The 22,813-nt window shown below is 40.4% G+C and overlaps 1 protein-coding gene across 2 annotated transcripts in view; it reads right to left on the reverse strand.

Annotated features, from left to right (window-relative positions):
- SLC35F1 (solute carrier family 35 member F1) overlaps positions 1-22,813 on the reverse strand; it is a 225,118-nt gene that overhangs the window by 46,895 nt on the left and 155,410 nt on the right. For both annotated transcript variants that reach the window (XM_066547086.1, XM_066547087.1), the window contains exon 3: positions 1,799-1,926. In XM_066547086.1, coding sequence (XP_066403183.1) covers positions 1,799-1,926 — 128 coding nt within the window. The remainder of the gene's footprint in view (positions 1-1,798; positions 1,927-22,813) is intronic.

A 22,813-nucleotide genomic window follows, 5' to 3' on the forward strand; every position in this document is an offset into this window, starting at 1 on the left:
AATTAGCTGTGATCCTGCAAAACATTAACTGGTGCTCCTTTATTTTATTAACTCTAATGCAAACTTCAGGTAAGTAAGGTATAAAATACATTGAACACTACCTAGTGCTACTCAGTTATTTAAAAATAATGTAAAGAGGCACTAGGCTTGTTTTAGAACAAGTAGCAATTAAGTATTCAATGATTTCCCAAGACAGACAATTTCCAGAATCTTAAAAATGTTTCTATTATTCACTTTTCCACTTAAATTGAAGGAGCCTGATTTTTTTTGTGGTTTTATATATAAAATATCCAGACTGTATCTTTGAAGAAATCAGTACCCTAGCTTTTGCACATATAATTTTTTAGCAGGGACTGTACTTTTTGATAGCTGCAGTCGAGCTGTTATATAACACATCTAACAGCTTGCACTGTAGTCAGACTTCTTCATAAAAACTGCATTCATTTTACTTAATGACAACTTTTGCACTCTGATCTAATTACAGGATCCCAAACATCCTTTAGTGGGTTTGCTTGGCAAGGCTGTGACAGCAGTGGGGGCTGCAGGGGTGGTTTCTCTGAGCAGCAGCTGGAAGTTGGCAGAGCCAATGCCAGTTGTGCCCAAGACAAACCTGCTGCTGGCCAAGGCTGAGCCCAGCAATGGCAGTGGTGGCACCTCTGGGGTAACACAGGTAAGCAGGGAGAAAAAAAGCAACCCTGTGCAACAGAGATTGCAGCCAGAGAGAGGAGTGAGAACATGTGAGAGTAGCAACTCTGCAGACACCAAGGGCAGTGCAGAAGGAAAGGGAGGAGGTGCTTCATGTGCCAGAGCAGATTCCCCTGCAGCCCATGGTGCAGACCATGATGAGACAGAATGTCTCTCTGCAGCCCATGGAGGTTCACATGGAGCAGAGATTCACCTGCAGGCTGTGCAGAACCCTGTGCTGGAGCACTGCCCAAAGGAGGCTGTGATCCCATGGAAGCCCTGTGTTAGAGCTGCTGGCAGGACCTGTGGACCCATGGAAAAAGAATCCCAAGCTGGAGCAGGTTTGCTGGCATGACTTGTAACCCTGGAGGGGACCCTCTGTGGAGCTGCTGATTCCTGAAGGGCTGCACCTGTGAAAGGCTCCTGTGCTGGGGCAGTTTGTGAAGAACCACAGCCTGTAGAAAGGACTTACAGTGGAGAAGTGTCTCCTCTGGGAGGGATCCCCGCACTGGAGTAGGGGGAAAATGTGAGTGATTTGACTGGTAATAAATTAAACTAACTTGCCCAATTTGAGTCTGTTTTGCTTGTGATGGTAACTGGTGAGTGATCTGTCCCTGTCCTTATCAAGACCCCCAAAACTTCCCTTATATTCCATCTCCCCTGGTTCAGCTGTGGAAGAGGGTTATAGAGTCACACCTGGTGTCCAGATAGGGTCAGCCCACCCTAGACCTTTAGAAACTCAGATCTAATTAAGGAACCCTAAAAGAAGTGCTTATGTTTTCTCCAAGTACAATACAAAGTGAGAAAAATATTTCAGCCAATCTGAAAATATTTCCTCAAAAGATTAAATTACGTAGATAATGACAAAAATGTGGTTATGAATGGTTTAGCACAGAGAAATAAAATGAAAGAATGTTTTTGGACAGTTTGGAAAATATTGAATAATAAAAATAGTCCAATATGAAAAAATGTGTCTTATGAGTCAGCATTAAAAGGTACACAGAAGTCAGGGGCAGCAATTAGCTATTGTTCACTGAAGCCAACGGATACTGCACCACTGCCCCCACTGGAGCTATTATCTTACCTCAAAAGAGGAAATGCTTTGAGTCCTTACCTGTACACTGGTAAGAGTTGTGTATTGATAAGCTTTGACTACCAGGTAGTTGGCTTCTATATCTATTATGCCCAGGATCATGTACTTCCACCATCTCCTCTTCAAAATTGCCAGCAAGTTTTCTTCTCCTGTGGAAGTAAACAAGAACAATTATGTAAGAGTTAGGTTTATATGCCCCAAATACCTGTCTGTCCAGAAAAATTATCTAGATCTCTCACATTTACACTAAGCAGTTGAAAGCCACCATATACAAAGAGGTACTGCAAGGAAGTGAAAACTAACACACCTTATTTGTCTAGCAGATATTAAAAGAGCCAGCTTGGCAAAGTAATATATACACATATATGTGCACATATAAAGTGCTAAAGAATAGAGTAGTTATACTTTTTATACTTTATAAACATAAAGTATAATTATATATAATAATATAATTATAAATATTTATAAATATAAATATAATGCATTTACACTTTCCATATACACTGATAAAAGGTTGTATGCTGCACATATGATGCAACAGGTTTTTGCCAGGGTGCGAGATTAGCAGTATTTTTAAATATGATGGAATATTAGAGCAGGAGAGTAACAGCATCATATGGGCATAGGACAGATCCTGTTCCAAGGATGATTATTCTCATCCTAGAGGTTCAAAGTTCACTTGTTTTGTGAAAGGCTGCATTGAGACATATTTTGGGTGGCAGTTGCTCTGCTCCCAGAATCTTTCTTCTAAAGCAGGCAGGTTTGCTGCCTCCCATGGGAACCCTGTCAATCACCCAGTATTTAATCCCTACCACTTGAAAACTGACACTACAATACAGCCTGCAGATCAAACCCACAACTTTCAAAAGGTCAAAGCATTCCTCATGGTAGACTAGGGCTTATTGTTCTCCACTCAAAAGCAGACAGCTCATTAATTATGGTGGGCAAACCTATGACTTATTTGCATTACAGTAAGTTCCACACATGATGAGACTTCACTGTGAAAGGGGCAGACTGTGACTGAACACTGTAGGACTGGAGGCCTTTCAGAGTCTGTAGCCTAGAAAGGAATCTAACTGGGGTTTACTTGTCTTCCCAAAGTACTAAAAATGGTATTTGAACTGTCTTGAAACTTTCAAAGCAAGCTCCACTATTCTGAGATTTTTTCATATTGCTGTAGCTTTTCTAAGGGCCTGTGATCACCAAAATGGGTGATGGAAAACACAAAAGAAAAGGATCATTATTGTCCATTGCCACCAAGCCTTCTTCAGGCTTCCCAATTCTCCTTCACAATTTTCCTTCATTGCAAGTGTGTTCGTTCTCTGGCTCAAATGGACCTGGTGATATATGGGCTGCTATAGCCATGGCAGAAACAGCAGGCTCTCCATAGCACAGGCATCTCAGATCTTATAAGACTCAAACACACTAAAAAAGATAACTACTTCAAAAGTTAATTCAAAAATCATAGCTGCTAAAGCTTGGCCCTGATGAGTGACTTGAATGGGTTCACCTGAAGGAAGCATCTGAATAATTCCATGTTTGTTCATTAACAAATTAATCACACATACACTCATTCAGTGGGATATTATTAGGCAACAGCCTAATTATTTGTTACAGCAATAATGACATTGAGTGCAAAACTGTAAATGCTAGAAGTCTTCTTTCCCTCCTCCTTCCCCTCCTTCCTTGCCTCCCTAAGTAAACCACACTAAGTCCTTTACAGGTATTGTAAGATAAATCCTTTACAGGTATTGAAACTGTATCTCAAATTTTTATGCTGCCCAGACAACAGCTTTAAAGCATCAACTGGAAAACAACAATGCAATGGAAAGATGTGGTTAAAGTTGCAGAGTGATTTTTTATTTTAACTGTAAAGATAAAGCCAAAAAATTGAAGAGATCAAACTGCAGTCTCTATTCCAACAGTGGAAATCCCACCTGAATCTCTTTTTGTTACAATAGGACCTTGATGGTACCTTCATAAGCAGAGAGAAGCAGCAGGCTCAAGAGCTGCACTGGCAGTAGGTTGCCTGAGCCAGGACTATGGGTACAACTTAAGATCTCTTGGTGCCTTTGGCTTGCCAGTGCTTTCTTCCATTTCCAGCCACAGATCACTGTATTGCTCAGATGTGGCCAACTAAGTCAGTGTTTAAAATAAATGTATGGCTGTGACTTCTGGCTAATGGGTAAAGTGAGAGTTTCCAGTGATGGGAATTAACTCTTCTACAATTTAAACTGGCACACACAGTTCTCTCTTTTTGCTTTCTTGATTTTTTCTTTGCTCTTGATGAAAATAAGAAAAATACTTGATATATGGTAACTTATCTTTGATTTAGATCTCTGAGATATTCCAAACTGCAAAAGAACAGTTTCTGCTGAGAAAGCTGGGCAGACCAAAAAGCTCAGGAATCACTTCCAAAGGGGGGAGGCAGGCAGTAGGAAGATGATCATCTGCAGGGACTGTCAGTCCAGTGCTATGGACAGATCAAGGCAGAGGCAGTGGAGTCCTGGTTTTGACAGGTGGCTGAAATGGAGTCACCATACTCAAATGTCCCAGCCTAGCAAAAAACACCCAATAAAAGGCAACAGTGGAAGATAACCTGGAGAAGATGTGGGGCTGCCAGCAGGACAGGACCTCTGAACAGCAATCACAGATTGCAAACTCAGTGAATTTGGAAAACAAAGAGAATGGAAAGGGGAGTCAAGGAGACAAGTGGGAAGCCTTGACTTGTGAAAACTAAAAGGACAAGCAGAAAGAATCAAAAGCTTTATTCTAAGACTCACATCCTGAATAGAAATAAACATCGCCTTTGTGTAAAAACAATGATGGGAACATAACCATCACACTTTATTAAAAACAAAGCAAAAAGAGACAATCTGAGTTTTTAAAAATATATTTCCCTCAATGACAACTCAAAGCAAATTAATTATTTTTGTCTTTTGAGTTGTAAGCATAGTAGACCAGAAGGACCAAATGTAGATGCCTATACCTGAACCAACTAGTAAAGAATTTTAAAGGGCTTTTTTCAGCTTTTTTAAAAATATGATTTGATTAGAATGAGATACAGTAGGAAGACAGATTATTTCAGATCATGTCTTTTTGTTATTACTGCAATACATCTGTGACTAGGAGTTTCAGCCAGTCATATAAGCAAATATTAAGCCATAAAGTGTGCAGGTTAGCTTAAGGGCAGCATTTCCCATGAGACAAAGCACATATTGATGCCAGTGAACATGCATTTATGTAAGTGCACACAGTAATGCTGTCTCTAGACACTGCCTTCTTTTGATGGAGGTCCTCCTTCAAAAAACAACCTCCAACTTCTTTCAGCACTTGAGCCTTCTGAAAAGGTAAGTCTTCATATTCAGTCTAATTCAAATGTAGTGTAGATTTAAAAGTAAGTTGCCTGTTCAGAATGTTTCAAGATTCAGAAGTCTAGCATAGTTTTATTGCAGAGAAATAAAACCCTTCTCTTTTTGCTCTTTCTAGAATGATAATTTAAGTTTAATTTTTTTTACTAATTTTGCAGTGAGACACACTTGACAGATATATATACAAAGGAGGTCTTAGTGTTTCGAAAAAAGCTACAGCTTTGCGTCTGTTGGCTTGAATTAAATATCAACAAATAAGCTGCTTTGTAGAAAAGATGGTTTTATATCTTGTAATAAGGATTTACCCCTGGGGGGATTACAAAATTAAAAATAAATTAGAGAGAAAATTGGAAGAGGCTTTAGCTGCGCAGTGTCTACCAAATATACAAATACACATATACAAAACCCTTTTTACATTCATCCACACAGCCACAGAGGTACAATAAAAAAACCCAACAACCATTAAGACAGCAAATTCCCAATTATTTGTGTATGGGCTTGGGACACAGGTAGAATAACAGCACTGCTAGACCAGAAAATCAGTATATTGCTTCTCTTTCATCCACTGCAGTCTCTCTCTTTTACTTTAGATGACAACTTGCTTTTTAGATCAAGATCATCAAAGGAGTTGTGCTCTCCTTCTTCCTTACAGAGTTTAGCAGAGAGATCTAAATGAGTGCAGGAGACTTGCAAGGGGGAGGGCTGGCAGGCACTCTGGTCCTCCCCTGCCTCTCACAAGAGTGCCAGAGTTAAGTGCTGAGTGGTAAAGAAGCAAAAGTCTCACAAAGGATGAAGATTATACCAGAATTTACTTATTACCTCACTGTTTGAAAAAGAATCTCAATTACAAATGAAAATTATAGGATAATTGTTTCTTTTGAATTTTTGCCCATTACAGGCAGTCTTGCAGACACAGAGCTTCTCCAGTACAAACATTATTTCTCTACAGACTTTGCAGACATCCAGCCCTAACCAGGACAGGGGTAAGGAGGCAGTCAAATGGGGTTACACTGTGTAGAGTAACACAGATTTTTTTACAAAGCCAAAAGGCTCCCATGCCTAAACAATAAAACTTTGCTTGTCTTCTGCTTGGTCAAGTAGCTGGTTCAGGAGGCTGAAGGCCTGCTGTAGGAGACTTTGACCTCTGCACAAAAGCTCAAAAGAACTGTTCCTCTTCTGTGTGAGTTTACATCCCCCTGACCCAAAAAAGTTTCTTATTTCCTCATATCCACTTGTATTACTGATGACTACTTTATGGGAATACTGATGCCTAAAGACAAAACAGCAACATTGCTAAATTATTTACACAACAGAGAAAATGCACTCTTACAGGAATACTTCACTAGTCTGGCTTCACAAAGCACCTGAAAATACCCTGTTCCCCTTACAGATGATGCTTGCAGGCTGCACTGCTCTTGTCCTGTACCACGTTTTCAGCAAGCCTTTGGGAGACTAGATGGCATCATTTCCCTTCGCCTCCTCAGAACATCTGATCTTATCCAACCTGTTCTTATTCACAGCTCCCTCCTGCTCCCTCTCTCACAGTGGGAAAGCTGCGTCGGTGTAACAGCCCTGAGCTGCTGCTGCAACTGGCTCTCACATGCTCCTGCTCCTTGCCCTGTGCCAGCTGGTGCTTGTGGGGCTGTGCAGTGAGCCAGGCTAAAGACTTGCCTGAAACCAAAGATTTGGGATTTTCAGATTAATTTTCAGACTGTGTCCTGAGCAGTTTGTGACCAAATCCATATTACTCTTGTAGGAGGCGAGCACCAAGTAAACAGATCCAGTCAAGGGACAAGTTTCTCCTCTGATACAGGGCAGGCTTAGCTTATTAACATGACACAATACAGCATTCCCTTCACTAAATTACAAGCTCATCTGAAGTGTTTTGACTTGTTATTTCCTTTTAGAGATTTTGCAGAACAGACTGTTTTGACTGCGAATGTAGATCATAATAGTTGAAGTCAGATCTAATTTGAACATGCATTTTTATAAAAAACATGAAAGGATCAATTTTTGGTGCCTTGATTTTGATCTAGCCTAAACTCTGTTGTTAGATCTTATAATCTTCAAATGTTTTATTTCATGAGATTACTGGTTGTTAGTTTAAGGGGTAAATTACAATTTAAACTACACAGATAAAGTAGCTGATCATGCCTCAGTTTCTCTCCTCCTGCCCACCCACTAGACTACATATGGTTTTCCCTTTGGTGGCAGACACAATGCTTGGTGTCACTACCACAGGTTACTGCAAAGACCTGAAGAAAGCTTGAAACAGTACACTGTTTCAAAAAAAAAAAAAAAAAAAACCAAAACAACAACCTGCTAAACTCCCAGCCTTTTAATGTGTCAAGATAAAAAAACTGTGCTATTTCTAATACACAAACTTTTTATTCATGTTGTTTTATCCCCTACCTAAACTTAAGTAAGCACTTTCCCTGAAATGGCAGAATGTGTCTCACTCTGTAATGCAGAGGGACATGAGCACAATGAGAAGCGGGAGCCTTCCCCCAAACCTAAGAGTTGATTATATCTTTCTGAATGAAATCTTCACTGTTGATATCTGATCTACAATACTCTCAGTCTTAAGTTACCTCTGAGCTAACACTGTAGTCTATCAGCTTTTGGCTCACTTTCACACAGCACTACTTCAAAACAGGCTGCTAGAGAGATGATCATCGTAGATCCCTTCCAACTGTAATACTCCTTTTCTTTCCCTTTCCCTTTCCCTTTCCATTTCCCTTTCCCTTTCCCTTTCCCTTCCCTCATTTTCAAACTCACTAGGGTGTAAGTCAAAAGATCAAATGAAGGAAATCTGTATATATATCTCTGTATATCATTTGTAAATGTGTAATGTGCATTAATGATTTATCCTCCTGGATAAACCTGGGCATCTTAATCATATTCACAAGATTAATTAAAGTCAAATAATCACAAAAGAAATAATATTCATTGTTTAAGGCAGAGGAGTCAGTTAGAATGCATGACTTTTTTTTCCTCATCTTTCATAGACTCATAGACAATGTTGGTCCAGCCACCTACCCACTCTGTGACATTTTTTCCCAGCAGACAGATATGAATAATGAATTACCTACTTGTTATTCGTGATTCCTACAAATTTTATTTCCCAAAGCATTGAGATTTGACTGAGATAGTAAAAAGAAGACCCAATGCAAATTTTCATTACTATTAACCATTCATAGATCAAGCAGACTCAACTGAAATTTAATATGTACCCTTTCTTTAAAAGACAGTAAGATAAGAATAAGGAAGTCAAGGAGTGTGTATCTTTCTCCATTCTCCGTCAGTAATGTCTGAACACACTGATGTAATTTAAATCTAATCTGACAGAGACTGCAAAGGTATTACTTCCTATAGATTTTATAGTTAACTGAGCAGAAGAAAGAAAAACAAACATTGCCACCACCATGTATAGGCTTGGAGGTACTCACACCACTTACTAGGCTCCAAGGTTGGGACTCTGCATCTTCTTACACACCAGCTACAAACCCCTAAGAGATCAGGGAGTGCCCGTTCTGGGGATCACCAAATTGCTGCCTAGTAGCAGGCACTGGCATGAAATATGAGCAAGGGCTGTATCCAGGATATGGCACACATGAAGGAGAACCAGTTTTTTTTTACAGGCTATGAAACCTAGAGATATCTACTAAAAAAAGAAGCCTCTTTGCTGATGACTACAAGAGGCCTGTATTATTAAGAGGATTACTATTAATAAGGCTATTGGTGAACATTGAAAATGGGATTGTTGTTTCTTGTGGTACATACACACTCCAACCCTGAAAATTCTTCTTAGTTTTGCAACAAATTAATTGACATTGAAAGGAACATTTTCAAGTAGAATAGGATGGGAAGATGATGATAAAGAAGCAATGCTGACAGAATTAAAACTTCATTTGGAGTCAATAATTTTAACCAAAAATATGTAAAATCCTAATAGCCAGCACTATTTGATGCCATTACCCAGGGCCAAGGGGAGAAGAGTTCAGAATACATTACGGCTGCCTGGCTCTAGACATATATGGCTTTATAGATGCTCCATGATCTCTAGAGGTGTTCCAGAATTCTTCTGCATTAGATGTCTGTAAGCAGACACTCTCCTCTTGGAGTATTTATTTGTGGTACAGCATCTAGGAGAATTATTCCCCTTCTGAAACTTTCCTGACAGCACTGTTGGTGAACTGGAATAAAGTTTGCTAAACTTCCAAATTACATATTAAATATTATCCCCTGGAGGAATATAGAAGCTTTGGGAACTTCTCATCACCATGGGTAAAACCCTCACTTAGAACAACCACAGATTATTCAAGAAGTGCCACTAATTACACATGAAGCAGAAAATGCAGGAGCTGCCACCAGTTAAAGCAGTTGTGAGGCCAGTCCAGGTCTCCAAGGTGACCAGCAGCAGAGCCCATGCGAGACACACCAATGAATTGTGGCTCCTTCATTGTTGGCCACAGCATGAGCACCTTGTTTTATGTGTGGCAGTAATTACAAAAGGCTTATTCAAAATGAGTAAAACCAGTTAAGCAGAGAAAATGCAGGCATGAGCATAAAGAAATATGTGAAACACAATAGCTTCATAGAACAGCGAGAGCCAGTGCATTTATTTGCCTATGCCATGATACTACCAGGAGTCACACACACCAGAAATCTCAATGTTCCATCTGTAATGATCAAAACTACTAAAAAATCCCATTGTTTATATCCCTTGCAGCATGACTACTGAAGTAGGATACCAAAAGCATAAAACATCACTGAACCATGCTAATTAATTGGCATAAAGCATCACATTGCCACCATGGCAAACTAGACATCTACAGGCAATTCTGCTGAAGAAACTTGCTATTCTTTATTACAAAATCCTAAATGAGTTCTTAGAATGACCATTAAGATTTGATATGAAGCCAGATATATTTTTAGATGACATGTTGATTGGAGCAGGTGAAATTTTGTTGCATACCTGTTATGTACCTAAATCAACAGGGTCTTGATGTGACCCCTGAAGATTTAGCAATATTAGTATCAGATAAACAAATCAGAATTATAGGTCGATATGTCTACATAAAGGAGAAAGAGATGTGGGAAGCAACTGGAACCATGGAGAGCAGCCCTCCATCCTGCACTTCTTGCCTGCTGAGCTGGCAGAACCAGACTAAAAAAACTTTACAATAGAGTTGGGACTGTAATGTTTCTCACAAGAAAAATACACATTTTCCATGAGTCAAACTCTATAAAATGACAACTTAGTAGGTTTACGAAGTTGAAAGGTAAGAGGTGCATAATCTCTAAGAGATGCATAATCAGAGTAGTCAACTTTTGTGTATTTTTTGCCATCTTTCACAAGTGTGGTGGTCATGACCAGCATGTAAGTGCAATCATACCCACAAGGTGGTGAAGTTTGCAATACTATTCAGGCATTGTTTTGCTCTAGCTAGAACATTAAATGTTAATTGAATGACCAGTGTGTACCAGTTTACCTTCAGTAAATTGGTCAAAGCAGCTTTGTATCGGGTATCAAAACTCACCTGGTCCATGTCATGCATCAAGTAATGGCTGGAATACAAAGCAAAATCCAAATCTACAGATAAAAAAAGTGTTGTGTCCCTGCTTAGTGCAGTCTTGAATTCTGAAAAATACAGAATCTGATCACTGTAGCTGTGCTACTGAAACAATGAAGAGTTTGAGACTGAGACTGATAAGATGATGCACTAGCAACCTGGAGGTCTGCAGTCCTCTAAAGTCTGACAAAAGAGTACCTGCAGTGTCATGTGCAAACTGAGAAGTATTCCATCAGTGCTATTATAAATGAACTATGCATCTGGTAGTGCTACTGGTGACTGGAGATTGTGCTCATGCTTAAGGTATCAAAACAGTAATCACTGAAGATAACATGCATTATCTTTCCATGGAAGAAAGTGATAGCCAACCAAAAGTATGATAGAGAAATTCAGGATCTCATAAAATATATACAATAAAGTTGTATAGATTGGATCCAGGAATCATACAGTAGGAGAGCTAATGCCACTATGCTGCTGCTTAATCAGGGAAAGACTAGTATTACATCTGGCACTTGTCATCCTACTGCAGTAAGAGAAACTCCACTAATTCATCCAGAAACTGAGCTGTGCATCTTGGAAAAGCCAAGCATGATTTTAGGAAGAGCTTGTTCTAGGGGCAGAATCCGGAGCCAGCACATAAGCTGGTACTTCCCAGAATGGTGGTTTGGTGCTCATTGGGGCTCCGATCCCAGGAAAACTAGCAGTTCTGGGAGGACAAAAAGAGATCAGTGTGGGAGGCAGCTACTGGAAGATGCAGCCAATACCCCCCTTTTGGTTTCAGAATAAATGCAAGTAGATCACCATGGTATTAAGAACACTCTGAAATAATGAGCTCTTGGTGTCTGTCATCCCTGGAAATCGCAGTCACTTTCTGCACACTCTTCTGTAATGTGTGTTACTGAATCATGCAGTGCTCAGCAGGGTGCACTGAAAATTAAACATCTCCCACTCCTCCTCACCAAGAATTCAAGAGAATGTGCATCTGAAAACACTGCTGAGAAGTATAGAAACTTGACACAGCAGCTGTGAGGAGTGATTGCGCCTCTCTTGATTCCAGCTGATTGCCACGAAGCTCAAAAAATCTCCAGTAATAAATGATACAATGAAGAAACTTGTAAAAAACTGTTTCCTTTGCCTGAATCCTGATTTATAAGCAAATTGCTGAATGTCTCACGTGTTTTACAGGTATTGACCCTGTAGCCATTCCACATTAATGAGAAGTAACACTTAACCAGAAATATGTCCAATTCATTTATAGGAGAGGAAATATTAATGTGCTAGGAAGATATTCTGGCTGATAAGAGCAACATGAAATTCTATAATGTGAAACTCAGGGTTAGAATAAAAGGAACTTGCATCCTGTGCAATTAACATCCAAGCAGAAATTCATCAACTGATGAGGTGGCCAACCATTAATGTGTGAGTTATGGCCAGGTATCACACGTGCCCCCTTGCACTTCCAGCTGGTTACTTACACACCAACAGAATGTTTACCATCTTGTCATCTATCATTTCATTCAGGAGCACATCTTCCTATGCTTACAAGCACACATATCTGACTCAGACACATATACTTTGACATCCATCCAGTTGTGCAAGAGTCATGATTTTTCTTCCTTTCTCCATTCCACAGTTGAAGCCCAGTGGCAGTTCCATCACACAACAACTATTCAGCACATGAAAGAAGGGAGTCAATGCACCTTCCTTGCACGAGCTGCTAATAAAAGTAACAGATTGCTGAGGGCTGGGAAGTACAGATAGAGCATTAGCTCAGTTGGTTAGAGCTTGATGCCAATAATTCCAGGGTTCTGGCTTTGGTCCCTGTATGGACCATCCACTTAAGAGCTGGACTCAATAATGCTTCCAGCTTGGAATATTCTGTGACTCTGTGTCTGACTTTTTATATTCTATATATGAGAGTGATGCATCCAATGCTGAGAAATGCATGAGCAAAATGATTCAAGAGAAGGAAACCATTCCAGATGTAGCGGTCACCTTAGCAATCCCATTTCTCAGAAAACCCATCAGCACAGGCAGAATGAAGGTATATCACACAAGATCAGGCAGCCAGAAAGGGTGAACAGGCTGTCTGACCCTCTCAGAGAAAAGATGTGTCAGTGTGGAAGACTCAAACTTCATCATAAAGGCCATGACAGGTAAGTATGAAATCTCATTTGTCAGCAACAGTAAAACATCTTCTGTGAGAAAAGTAGAATAATAACATTTCAGGAAATGCAGTTAATAAAATAATTCCCATAAAACACCGGGGGGCATCTAGCATCAAGAAAAGCTTCTTGCAGAAACAATGGATGGAATTTTTTTGTGGAAGAATATTTAAAGCTGAGAGTTCTGTAACCCATCAAACAAGAGTGAAAATGCCATTAAACGTCCCATAACTATTCCCATTCTTTGATACTCAAATATGCATTCACAATTTTTTTTTAAATTATGGCCCTTATTTTCTGCAGCCTTGTGCCCAGGGAGTGTAATATAGGTGAGGATGAGTTACACCTGCTTTGTTCAGTGTGGCAATGGCTCCACAAAGTGCACAACAGCAGGGCTGGGGCTTTCTGTGATGTGGCAGCAGCACTGGGTGTCCCCAGTTAACATCTTCTACACCGAAATATATTCCTATGTGAAGGCTCAGCCCTTTCAGCCAACTTTACCACTGATGGTAAGACAAGCCATACACATGAAATGTGAGCAGAGGTTTCAGGTGAAATTTGTGCAGGGCAGCCCAGGTGAATTAGATCACATGGATTTTTCACACATTTGTGTGTTCCTAGTTGCAAACACCAGGCTGAGCTCATATGAAACTCTGAAGAAGCAATTAATGTTTGAAGGCATAAAATTCAAGATGCCAGCCAGATGGCAAAGGAAGAGGGAGAGAACGAAGGTAGCATGTGGACATAACTGTGCTGCTTGGACATAGGCCTTCACCTGTTAAAACTATACATTCAGTACCTGCATAGGAATGGTTGCTTATCTACTTAGCTAGAGCTAATGAAAGGCTAATAGAAGTAGAAACATCCCCTAAAGATCTGGGGGCCACCAGAATTTATTGGCTGGTCATGAGATCTCTACTGATCTCCCAGCAAGTACTGTTCCCAACTATAACCACAAGTGCACCAGCAGGAGTTCAAAAAGCCCTTCTTTTTACTTTGTTTTCCTGCTCTCCATTTCTCTCTCTCTTCCTCTTAAGATTTTCATGGGAAACTACACTCATGGTGGTTTTCAAAACTTTCCATGGTCTGATGGAATGCATCAATTTATTATCCCGCTCTTTATTGTCTTCCATGCATGTGTAGTAACACTCACATATTCTCAATAATTTCGTCCTGTTAATATTCAGCTTTTGCATAGAAGATCTTTGCTACTCCTAAGTGAGCTAAAAGTCAACTCCAATGGGATTACTTAGGTTGTTTATGGGGTTAATAACAATTTGGTTTGGTTTTAGGCATATAGAATTAAATTTGTTTTCTTGACAGGGAAAAGTAACAAGCCATTTTTAATTTAGAAAACAGAAACCATTAGTGCTATCTTGTGTTGTGACAGCAAAAGACTACAGACCTCTCCTGACAACCTCTCTAGTTTTTGGTCTCTTCTTATGCCTTGCTCTATTTATTATTGCTGAAGAGGCATGCATAACATCTGGTCATAAAGATACAAAATTTCTCCTTTAGGAGGAAGAATGGGCTAATATAGGTCATCTGTATGATACATACATCATCCTTACAATTGTATCCAAGACAGATAACATCCAGGAAAAATAGCTGTAAATAAACAAAGAAACAAACAAAATCCTTCAATATGTAGGTCCAGGAAAGCATATGCTTTAGCATATGTGTAGTCAAGATATTGAACTACATAGGCTCATTTACTGCCAAATTCTGAGTTTCTTAAATGCACAAGATCCATAATAACTATTCAGGTCTGCCATGATCTGTCTTATGCATCTCCTCTAAAAAATTCCTGCTTCGAAATAAATGACTGCATTTCTAACTGCTTTCTTGTTTACATAATTTCCAAATAGGAAAGGCTAAAAAAATCTTCCTGGATTCAGACTTCTGCATCAATTTCACCAGTAAAAAAGCAATAAAATTTGCTTAGACAAAATCAACATATTTTTATGAAAATTTATTACAATCACCAGCGACATGAATGTGTAAACATTTTTGCATTAGAATTCTGATTTGTTTTACAAGCTTGAGGTTTCATTTAGATTTTTAGTTGATTGATTTTGTATGGTTTTATTTTATTTACATACTTTTTAATAATTTCAGAGAAGGTCAGGAGAAGCAACGTGGACACATGTCCATGTGATGGACTCATGAGTCCAATGTGATGGACTCATGGTATGATATTTGTAACATAAAACCTGTCAAAAGAATAGTTCAAATGCTTAATATTTTTATCACATTATTTTAACAAACCATATAATAAATAGAGATTCTTTGATTTCAAAAAGACTGTAAGATGTATCAAAATAAAATAAATAATATTGCAACTAATCACGAGTCAGAATATATACAGAATATATCCTGAGACATGGCTTCATATTCTCAGTTCTTGCTTCAAATCTTCTGCCTTCCAGCATGCAGTCCTCCACCAGAGAAGAGGGCTAAGGCAGATGGATGGCTTCACCCAGGCAGGAAGGATATAATTCATGCACTATTCTTCATCATCTTATAGATATCATATCTATATTTACCTATTGCAAGTATAGTGTTAGGTAGAGAATTTAGACTAAATATTGGAATGGAGTCTCTTTTGAAGGAGAGTTCAATACCAACAGGCCTTTAATAGCTCTTGCAATCAGTATTTTGTGAGCTGGGAACACATGCAGACGCTTCCAAGTGTTGGTTTGATCTGTGGCTTGAAAAACTCCAGCATTCAAATGCAAAATACTCCCCAAAATAATTATGCTCTCTCCTTCTTTTTCCAGTTCATCTTGCATATTACTCCCCCATTTGTACCTTTTTTCCCTACACGCCCACTGCAGCTTTACCTTTGCTTTTTCAAACTATTTTGCTACATTCAAATATTAATGTATCCCACACTCACATGCCTACCCTTGTGGTTTGCCTGCAGCAACTGAGGCTTACACCTTCCACCAAACCACCATTTGATTGTTTGGTAAGTGGCATCAGCCTTGAGCTTGCTATTTCACCTTCTGTGTCAGGAGCTGGCACATGTCTTCATGGTCATGCTCACCAGCTCAGCAGTTTTACCTGCCCCCAACAGAAAAGAGCTGTGCCCAGCTTCTACAAGAGAGCAGCAAATCCCCTCTCCTCTGACAGTTTAATTGGCAAGCATCTAGGACCCTTTCCAACAATTATATAAAAATAAAGTTTTCCAGCCAGCAGAAGTTATGTGGGCATGTCTCTGAGCAACTTGATCTAGCTGAAGATGTCTCTGATCATTGCAGGGGGGTTGGACTAGATGGACCTTTAAGGTCCCTCCCAGCCTGGACTGTTTGATGGTTCTATGATTCCAAATGACTCAGCTATTCACAATTTCCTCAGCACCTGGAGCGCTGCAAAGGCTCTGGCTACCTCTTGCCACCCCCACCTTCCTCACCAATGCTGCTGCTCTCAAGAGCCAGAGAAAGCTGCTCAGCCTCAGCAATAAACACAAGGATTAGCATTTTGGTATGTAATTTTAAAAGCTGCTTTACTGATACGTGAGTTTACACTCACCTCACTGCAAAATACCAGTAGGTGCTTAAAGAGCAAGACACAGGACTAGACAATATCCCTTCCATCACAAGCTCTTGTCCGTAGCAAAGAAAACATATGCTGAGAAAGAAACTGCAAGACCAAGGAGTTGCAGTTGGGACTGGACTTGGGAGGCATCAAGGAGGAAGGAAAGTTCCTGCACAACTACAGGACTACTGAAATGCTAATCTGGAATGCCTTAAGTATTTTTACTTTTTACATTTCTATTCCAGTTAAAGATAGTGGGTTTTCCTTTTCCCTTAATCACTGCTTCATACTGTAGCAAGAAAATCTGGAAACCTGGGATTTCACACATAAACTTACTTTAGATGGGAGTGAGAAGACGTGAAGGGTACTGCCTGTGATCTGAAAGGTGAGTGGGGTGGTAATTATACCAAGAGAACTGAAGAACCACATATTAAACACCACAGTGCATTAGTACCGCTACCTTCAGCTGAACCACGCTATAATTTCATCACATGAGATGAATGCAAGCTTTCCTACCCAGCTATTCCTGTTTTGCAATCCTGTTTTTTTGAGGCCGGTCTGGATATGAGGAAATCAAGCAAAGGGGAGCCCAAATTCACAGGCTTCTGGACTAAAAAGGAAAAATTGCTCATTATATGGGTTCCATGGGAAATCCTGATTGGGAACACGCAGGTAATGAATATCTTGCCAGGTGAATTTCTCAGGTCATCAGTCTTCTAAATATGTGAAAAAACATACTTAAATTTCCCCTTTGCATTTCCTTGCACAACAGCTCTTCCTGTGGAAATGTGTCATTCCTGACTTTCCAGCAGTGTCTGTATGAAAAGGCCATCGAGGCTCAAATCTTGCATTCACCCAGAGTTTGAAAGGCTTTTCTTTTATTTCCTGCAATAGGTGGAACTTCTGATGCCAGGTTGTCAGCCTAGTGTGTACTCTGACAGGGTTTGCTCTGCAAAGTCTCCTGCTCTTCCTCCACACAGATCCCACTGCCACCTGTCTGCTGGAGCTGCCTGGCTCCATGCCCTGCAAGACATCATTCCTGACAACTCCCCCATCCAACCCTTCCCTGATTTTATAAATGACACCTCAAAAAATGCCCTATGCTCATATTCATGTTTAATTCCTCCTCCTTAGAAAAGCCAGGCAGCTCATGGGAGCTCCCACTGGCATCCCCTGAGCTCTCATTTCTCATCCTCTCCATGTCTAGCACTTCAACACAAGGCAGAGGCTGAGAAAATGAGGAAGTGTCTACCCAAATATTGCTATGCCTCCTTTATAGTTTTACTTTCTTTGTAGCTGCTTGACCATCAGCCTGAGCAACAAGGTGCAATTTAAATGAACTGTTGTCATTTATACACGAGCTGCCATTTAGCTGCTCATTAGAGGAACACAGCTTTAAAAGATTGTGATGAGTCTGTTAGCTTCCCTTAATAACATCTTTCAAAACCAGCAGCGATATTGTTCTAAAAAAAACCCTTTTGTACTTCAAATTCTCATCAACTCTATCAGTCCTAAGAGCATTAGCCAAGGTTTGAGCAGTTCATCATCTCTATTACATTCATTTACATGCTATTGTGCTTGACACTGGATAATAAGAGCTTATTCAGCAATACTTCATTTTTGATCTGGTAAATTTACTAGAGGCCTTATTCTTTAAATTGATTTTATTTTATGCTTATTTTTTCCCATCACTTGCCTTCTATTTCTTGCAGCTTACGGCAGCACAGACCTTTGAATATAAAATAGTAGGGGTAAAATTGGTCTTCCAGTTATTATACTTCTTGCTCTGGTTCTCTTGACCAAAGGCTCCCACTCCAATAGCAAAAGGACCTTCTGTTTCCTTCCGATGTGGTGTGAAAGCTGTTATACATAGGCACCATTTACTGGATGACAGACATCAATCATATTTCTAGTCTTGGGTCTATTGCCACCAAACACAGAAAAATAGCAGTGGGACTGGAAAAGATCATGTTTTCCCACTGAGATTCACACCCATGTATGGTCCAATTTAGCAGCATGAATGTCTGGAAAATGTTCATCTGAACCCTTGGAAATATTTGTGATATGCTTGTTGTTTAGCAGCTGCCTGCACTGTGGCCATCACCAGTCTTTGGAGGTACTACAGGCAATTGTTTTGGCTCTGTAAATTAATTTGGTAGAAAAGGACATTGGTTTGGGCATATGGCTGATATTCACTTCTCTTCTCAAGATAAATAATGCAGTAACTATGCAAAAGGCAGTTAACAGCTTCCTGTTGGGTTTTATGGAAAACAAACTTATTTTAACATCACCATAATTATGGTAAAACCTTTCCATAAAAAGCACACCAGTGTATTTAATTAAAACAGGTCATTTGTCTGCTAAATCTGCAAAATTCAAGTGCTAGCTTCTACAGAATAAATCTATACAGAAACACTGAGCTTGGGTAGGGGCAGTAATTGTTTTTTTTGCCATTACTCTGCAGTGCTATGTATGTGACCAGGAAATGGCTTTTGAAGCACCTTCATCCTCTTTCCCTACAGGTATGATTGAAGGAAATGGGAGTGATCTCACATTCGTTACATGCTAGAATATGAGACTGAATGTGGAAGAAAATTACCTGGTCTTTATGATTACCTTCTCTTTCACAGCCAAGAATTAAAAACACATTTAGATTACTTCACATTTGGAACAGTCCTGCTACAGAAGATAAAGGCAAGCGGACTGCATCTGCTAGGTCAAGCTTCCCATCCCCCATCCCTGAAAATCACCAACCCAAATGTCACTTGTCTGTGCTGGTTCTCACAGAAGGCAAACCGTATGTTCCATTCCCAGTGTCCGTACCCTTCTGCAGCTCCTAAACAGCCGACTGCCCCCAACGGCTGTGGGCCAGACTTTGCTTCTCTTCCAGCAATGAAAGGCAGAGAGGGCAGGAGATGTCCTGCTGCTACTCTGCTTTCATTTAGAAAATGGAGAGGCTGTCTGGCTGCCAACTTGTCAGTGCAAATAAGTCCCCTCTGCAGACTTTATCAGATGAATCCCAATGTGAAAACTTTTTACATATGAATTGCTTTGCAAGGAAGGCTCCACTCTTTTCAGAACAAATAAGGAAAAGAACAACATAAAGGAAGTGAAAAGTAAAGAACCTGCACTGAAAGGTCACTTCAAAGGAACAAAAGTCCACGTGGCTTCTTTCTCCTGTTCTCTTTCTTTTTTTTTTTGTTTTCACAATTGGCTCTCCAGCACCTACATGCTGCTCTCCTAACTGCAGCACCTTAGTCACCACAAGCCTCATCAGTGTATGATTAATTACTCTTGTTAATCAAAGCTGAAAGGCTGAAGGAGCTACAGTGTCCAGCAGATCAGTAATGGCCAGAAGCCCACCGACAGCCCACTGGGTGAGCAAAGACAAGAAAAGCTCATGGCTATCCAGTTTTCAGCAGCCTAGGCAGAGTGGCCAGCTGAAAGGAGTATCAGCCTGTAAAAGAAGAAACACTTGTCCTGGAAAATCACCAGCAGTGCAAATGGTAGCCAGGACTGTGGTTATATTAAATCAATATTGTCAGTTACATTATTAAATATTAATCTAAGATATTAAAAAAGGGAGCATTCCTCTGCCTCTGCCAGAGACAGCTTGTGTAATCACATGCAAATCACTTCATTTCAGTTCCTCTCAAATTCCCATCTGTAAAACAGATAATAATATTTTCAACCACTTTAAGCAAGCTCATCTCTCTGGGCAGGCTCCCTGGGCACCTCTCATAATGCACATGCACATCCCCACAGGGACAGGCACCTCCAGAAGCCCCTGTCATGCTACAGAAGAGACACGGCACTGAAGCTCCGGGTTATCACCAGCACTTGCTGCTTGCAAAGGGGGAAGAGCGTGGGCTAAGAAAGCAAAAGGGTAGATTGGAGTGCTTTAGGTAAATTTTTTGTCTTAAAATCAGCTGATTCCAAAAAACAGTGTCCTCAGCCACAGAAAACATCTGTTGAGACTGACACTGAAGTGTTTTTAGCTCTCTTGGTGGACTCACAGTGCTAAGGGAATGCAATGCAATAATGGGTGACAGTGACACAGAGTTGTCCAAAAAACCCCATGCAGGAGTACACTTATTTCTGCCACAGAAAAAGGAGTGTTAAGGACAGGAGAGAGGCACCAGATATCACATTTAGAGGTTCACTGCTCAAGCAGGGTCTTGCTAGAGTATGTTGCCCAGGACTGCATCTAGATGGCTCTTGAGTGATATTCTGATCTAACAACAGTTATATGTGAGAGAACATAGAAACAAGTGCAAGTAAACCACAAAAATGCCATCTCAGCACACATATCCTATTTCTGCAACAGTATTTTAGCACCCCAGAATACTGCTGAAGCCTAAACTCCTTATTAAAGTTAAGCACTTGCCTAAATTGCCTGCTGAATTGAGATGAGCTGATAAAATGTGATCCCAGAATATAATAACTGAAGGACAAGGAAACTTTGAGCCTAGACAGTCATGAAGAAATCATGGTCTTTATGCTCTTGAAAAATTCCTGTGCCATATCTATTTCTGTCTTCCTAAGAACATGCTGTGGATGGAAAGCCAGGTGAAGTGACAGTGGCTCAGCAGAGGGACACTGGGTGAGGTGGTGCCCAGGCGTGACTGCACATGACCCAAGCAGAGTCAGGCATGGATATCAATGCACGGAATAACTCTACAATAATGCCTGTTTGTGGTGATAATTACAGCTCTTTAGGAAAGGAGTCTGTGTTTTCCAAGATTTTGTGATTTTATGGTGGATTCTTAGCCATATATTAAGAATTTGCCGAGAAAGAAGACATGAGGAAAAAGGGACACTGTGGATGGGTTACTGCTACTTTCTTTACTATGGCTGATCCTGTCCATTAAAATAAACTTGAAGCTGAACAGTAACAAACAAGATAATGTCTGTAATACAATAATTGCCAGCACGGCATCTACTTCATAAATCAACATGTGAGAGATCTAAATCATAAAAGACAGATTAGTTTTCATTACTTCTCTCCTAAAATGACAATTACAATGGCCAGTTATTTTCTAATGTGTTTGCCATAGGCATTTATATCACTTCTATAAGCCAAGACTCTCACAAACACAGATGTCAAGGTTTGTACATGTTGCTCCATCTCATCTGAAGGCCAGCATCAGTAAGAATAAAGCTTTCAGAAATAGCTATTTATGTGGGGTGCTAAAGCACTCAAAAATAAAGAGATGCATAGTTGCAGGTCAGTGAAAGAAAATTTTAGCCACAATTAGAAACAATTAGTTGAACAAAAAGGCCTGAGTGCAAGATCTCAACTTCAACTGGAAAGTCTCAGCTATTAATGATTCCACATCAGACAGGATCAGAGTGTTCCCAGTCTCTCTCAGGGGGAGAATGGACTTCTCTTCTGGGGGGCCTCTGTAAAGGACTTGTGGGAGGTGCAGGACTGATCTCCCACCCGGGGGAAAGACAGCAGGAATGAGAAGGGCTGTAGGATGCCTACACTGCTTTGAAGCTATGGATCTGGTATTCCAAGCCATGGTGTAGACTAACTGGGAAAACACTTGTGCCACTGTCTTCATAGGTGGGCTGTGTCACAAGGATACATCACCCCCCAGCAAAGAGCAGCTCAGCTGGTGCTGCCCAAACACAGCTGCTTACATGGCTCTGCACCCCAGCTGCTACTCTGGCTGAGGTGGGACTCTCACCTCTTCTGGGACACAACAGCAGGAAAACAAAGGAGAAGAAAAGAAATTTTCTCTGGAGAGGGATTGGCTGGAGAACTAGAGAGGAAAAGAGCAGGGAGCATCAGCTGAAGCACTTTCTCATCCAGACATCAGCTAGCAGCCAGCCAGATTCTGCTCTGGTTTTGTGAGTGGACCTCCCCACGGGTGCTCCATCTGTATTTCTCTCACTGCCCATTTGGCTGATCCCAGCATCACTTCCCAGGCCTGCTGCCCATCACTGAGGCCCAAGGGCTGTGATGGGAAAGCACCAGCCTAAAGGGGTTTTATTGAATTGGACAGAATTACAATGGAGGTTCCAAAGGTGAGTAAGGTGGTTCTTATTTCTATCATTTACTGTATTTTATTTTTTCAGTTTGTCTTTGTCCTACCTGTAACTGTAACTATTAAGATACACCTACAAATGCTGCCCCAGACTTTCAGTGAGCCCTTTAAGACCTAAAGGATTATTCCAACCTAATAAAATCCTCCTTTCTCTGCTGAAAATGACAATCTTCTACCTGCTCACCTGACAGTGGCACCATAAGCCACTGTAATAGAAGTCCAGGAGCAAATCTGACAGAGAGGTTGGGGTTTTTTTTGATGCTCTCTATCAAAAAAAACAACAGAAGCAGAGACAGATTTTGCTGCTAAGAACTAATGTCATTTATCCACA

The sequence above is a fragment of the Molothrus aeneus genome, chromosome 3, assembly GCF_037042795.1.
Source record: "Molothrus aeneus isolate 106 chromosome 3, BPBGC_Maene_1.0, whole genome shotgun sequence".
NCBI classification, from domain to species: domain Eukaryota; kingdom Metazoa; phylum Chordata; class Aves; order Passeriformes; family Icteridae; genus Molothrus; species Molothrus aeneus.